The 2,962-nt window shown below is 38.2% G+C and overlaps 1 protein-coding gene across 1 annotated transcript; it reads left to right on the forward strand.

Moving 5' to 3' along the window:
• The first annotated feature begins 844 nt into the window (after positions 1-844).
• LOC141696283 (uncharacterized) lies at positions 845-1,777 on the forward strand. The gene is made up of 4 exons (XM_074500442.1): positions 845-907; positions 1,009-1,166; positions 1,255-1,549; positions 1,658-1,777. Exons 1-4 carry the CDS (start codon positions 845-847, stop codon positions 1,775-1,777), a joined length of 636 nt encoding a protein of 211 aa, XP_074356543.1.
• Positions 1,778-2,962: the final 1,185 nt, after the last annotated feature.

Raw genomic sequence — 2,962 nt, forward strand, 5'->3', positions numbered from 1 at the left:
TATACTGTATTTATCTATTTGCACAGCACCTTGAATTTTATTTATGCGAAGAATATGTATAATATGTTTTTATAAAGGAAAGTTTTGTGCTATTTGAAATCCATGTTTACTGTTGTATGAAAATATTGGCTTATTTTAGTCTTACTCCCTAATATACACACGGTTCTTAGCAAACTTATACGTTGGATCCATTTAAACTCATTACCTTAATTTACCCGGTCTGCTATTACACAAGTTGTGCTGCAATTAAAACCTTTTACTTGTTGCAGATATTGTGGGATGCTTCTGCGGTTATGGTGAGGTAGAGGTTGTCGGGGCTGGCTTCAAAAAAAAGGATATTAGAATTTTCACAGATTAGTAAGTGGGGATTGCTAATAAAAAAATTGGTAATTTACCAAGTATTCAACCTGACATATTTACCTCCTTCCTGTTTTGTAAGCTCTGTCACCAGCACCGTCACTCTGTGGGGTAAACTAAGCGAGCAGTTTGATCTTATACTGTATATTGGAGATGACGCGCCCTATGTTATCGTGATCTCCTATGTCACAGTCATGACCTTTCAGCGTAAGAGCTATGCTTCTTAGAAGTAAAAATATTTAGTCAAGTTGTGAGAAGAAGGTTATTCTGCAATTTGTATGACATTTCTCAATATTTATAAAATAGCTATAATGCCCCCCTTATGTCACACATGTGCTTTAACTTTCTCTATAACTAGCGCTAGAAAAATTTATGTTAACCCGGAGGTGGAGCATGTCTCCTCTATAAGGGAGAGGTTCTCGGCCTTACCACCAGCTGTCGTGGCTATTGAAGGCCCCAGCTCTGCCAAGTTACCCCTGAGGAAGCAATGTTTGTTAATCAAATGACCGCGGAATCCCTGGTCAGAGCTACATGTGCTGGTGAACTACAGGTATATGCTAAACTCCACCTGAAATCTCACGGTATCCCGCGTTAATCAATATAAAATGTTCTATATTCTCATAAGGTTTTTTTAATCTTAACCTATGACAGGTTGATATTGTGACCTTGAAGGCTACCATAACTACCATCAACAATCACTTTGGATGGTATTATATATCGTGTGAGTCATGCGTGAAAAGGGGCACTCTTCGGGATGGGGTTTTTATCTGCAATAATTGCAAGCAGCCAATTAAGTACCCTTTGGCCATGTAAGGCGACATGGTTACAGTTAATCACGTGTAAATCTGGGCCTTAGATATTATTTAACTAAATGCATAGTTCCCCCAACCCTTTCAGGTTTTGCATTAATCTACGAGTGGAGGATCCCACCGGAACTACGACTGTTGTTTTACTCAATTCTACTGCCGAGCGCTTGCTAGACGTCTCAGCCAAAAAACTAATTAATAAAATGCCAGAAGGGGATACTTCTGTGCCCTTGGAGCTGCAAGCCCTTGTGGGTAAGGAATTTATTTACAAGCTGAAATTGAACAAGTACAATCTGGTCGAAGGGCTGCAAGACTACGGTGTGTCGGCGGTTTTCGCTCCCGTGGAAGAACTGGAGATTGCTTATGAAAAAAATGCTCAAGCACAGGTCAGTCATCATCCCATCATATGTGCTTACCCTTTTGTTTAAACCACCGTGGTATGCAGTTCATCAACTTCCAATTTATCTTATTCTCCTATGCTACAGGCTTCTTAGAACCGTGACAACTGCTCCTCCAGCTCTCAAGCGGGCGGTAGCAATGAACGTAAGCGAAAGCTATCTACTGGTATCGAAGTTGTTGAAGCTGCCAAGGGAGGCGGCAATGGCGCCCCTTAGACTAAGTGCCACTATGCTTGCTGCAAGAGCATTAAAATAAACTGCTTCTTTATCTTTTCAAATGAATAGCTGCTTGCAACTCTTTAGTTTAGCCTTTTAGTGGATTGAACCTTCTGATGCTCCACAGACATGCAGGCAATAAATAAAAAAGACCGATTTGCTTATGATATTTTTATTTATTTTAAGTTTTGACCATTCCCTGAAAATTGCGTTGGCTTTTTTCTTGCTTGAATGTTTTCACCCCTTCTTCTAGATAAAAGGGAGAGGGAGAATAAGTTCTAGCATTTCTGGCGCCAGCACTTTCCTTAGGTTATCGTTTAACAACTTTAGCTTTCTCCATAATTAGTCATTTAGCTGCAGATTTTTTTTAGCTGCACTTGTCTCAATTTATCCTTGTGCTTCTTCAGACCTTTTGTTACTTTATCTTACATCTCCTCCTTTGCTATAAATTTATAGACTCTTTTACTTACAAAGTTTTTAGGTTTCTATAATTGTCTGCAACCTCAATTTCTTGCACTTTCCCAAATTACAGTTTTTTCTGTTCTTATTGTAGTTAGGTAATATGCACAATTATGATAATAGAAATAGAGCTGAGCCGAAAACTTGAATTTGTTTCTATTTTAAAACTGACATTGGAGTCTGGATAACATAGTTGATATTTAGATAAATTATAGAGCAATTTTCAGAGTGTGCAGACTATGCTATGGTTGGCTGAAATGCTCCAAATGATAAGCAGCAAGGCTCTAAGTTAGTGTCTTCCAAAGAATGGAGTTCTTTGTGTTGCAGTGAGTGTATTGATGCAGGAATCCTGCGCCTTATGCTATAGACATAAATATCTACCAACTATTGATCTTTTAATTACTGTTGCCTTCATATTTGGTGAGTTTGGAAAAAGTTATTTGTTTGACTTGAGGTCTTGAGGATCCAAGAGCCAGGGCTGTGTTAATGATGTTGTTACCTTTACTTAATTTTATCAGCAGTCTTCCTGAATAGGGAACATGTTTGGTTATCTCAGATTGTATAGGCTGCTTAAGTGATATTAAATAATCAGATATAATTGTGTATTGTACCTTTGGCAAGTAGGCTAAATATTTAATTTTGCTTTCGTTGCATGCTTGCCAATTTTCATAATATGTGTGCCTCTCTGTTGCAAGAAGTGTTGAAATATACATGCACATTAATCCA

Source organism: Apium graveolens, chromosome 11, assembly GCF_009905375.1.
Source record: "Apium graveolens cultivar Ventura chromosome 11, ASM990537v1, whole genome shotgun sequence".
Lineage (NCBI taxonomy): Eukaryota > Viridiplantae > Streptophyta > Magnoliopsida > Apiales > Apiaceae > Apium > Apium graveolens.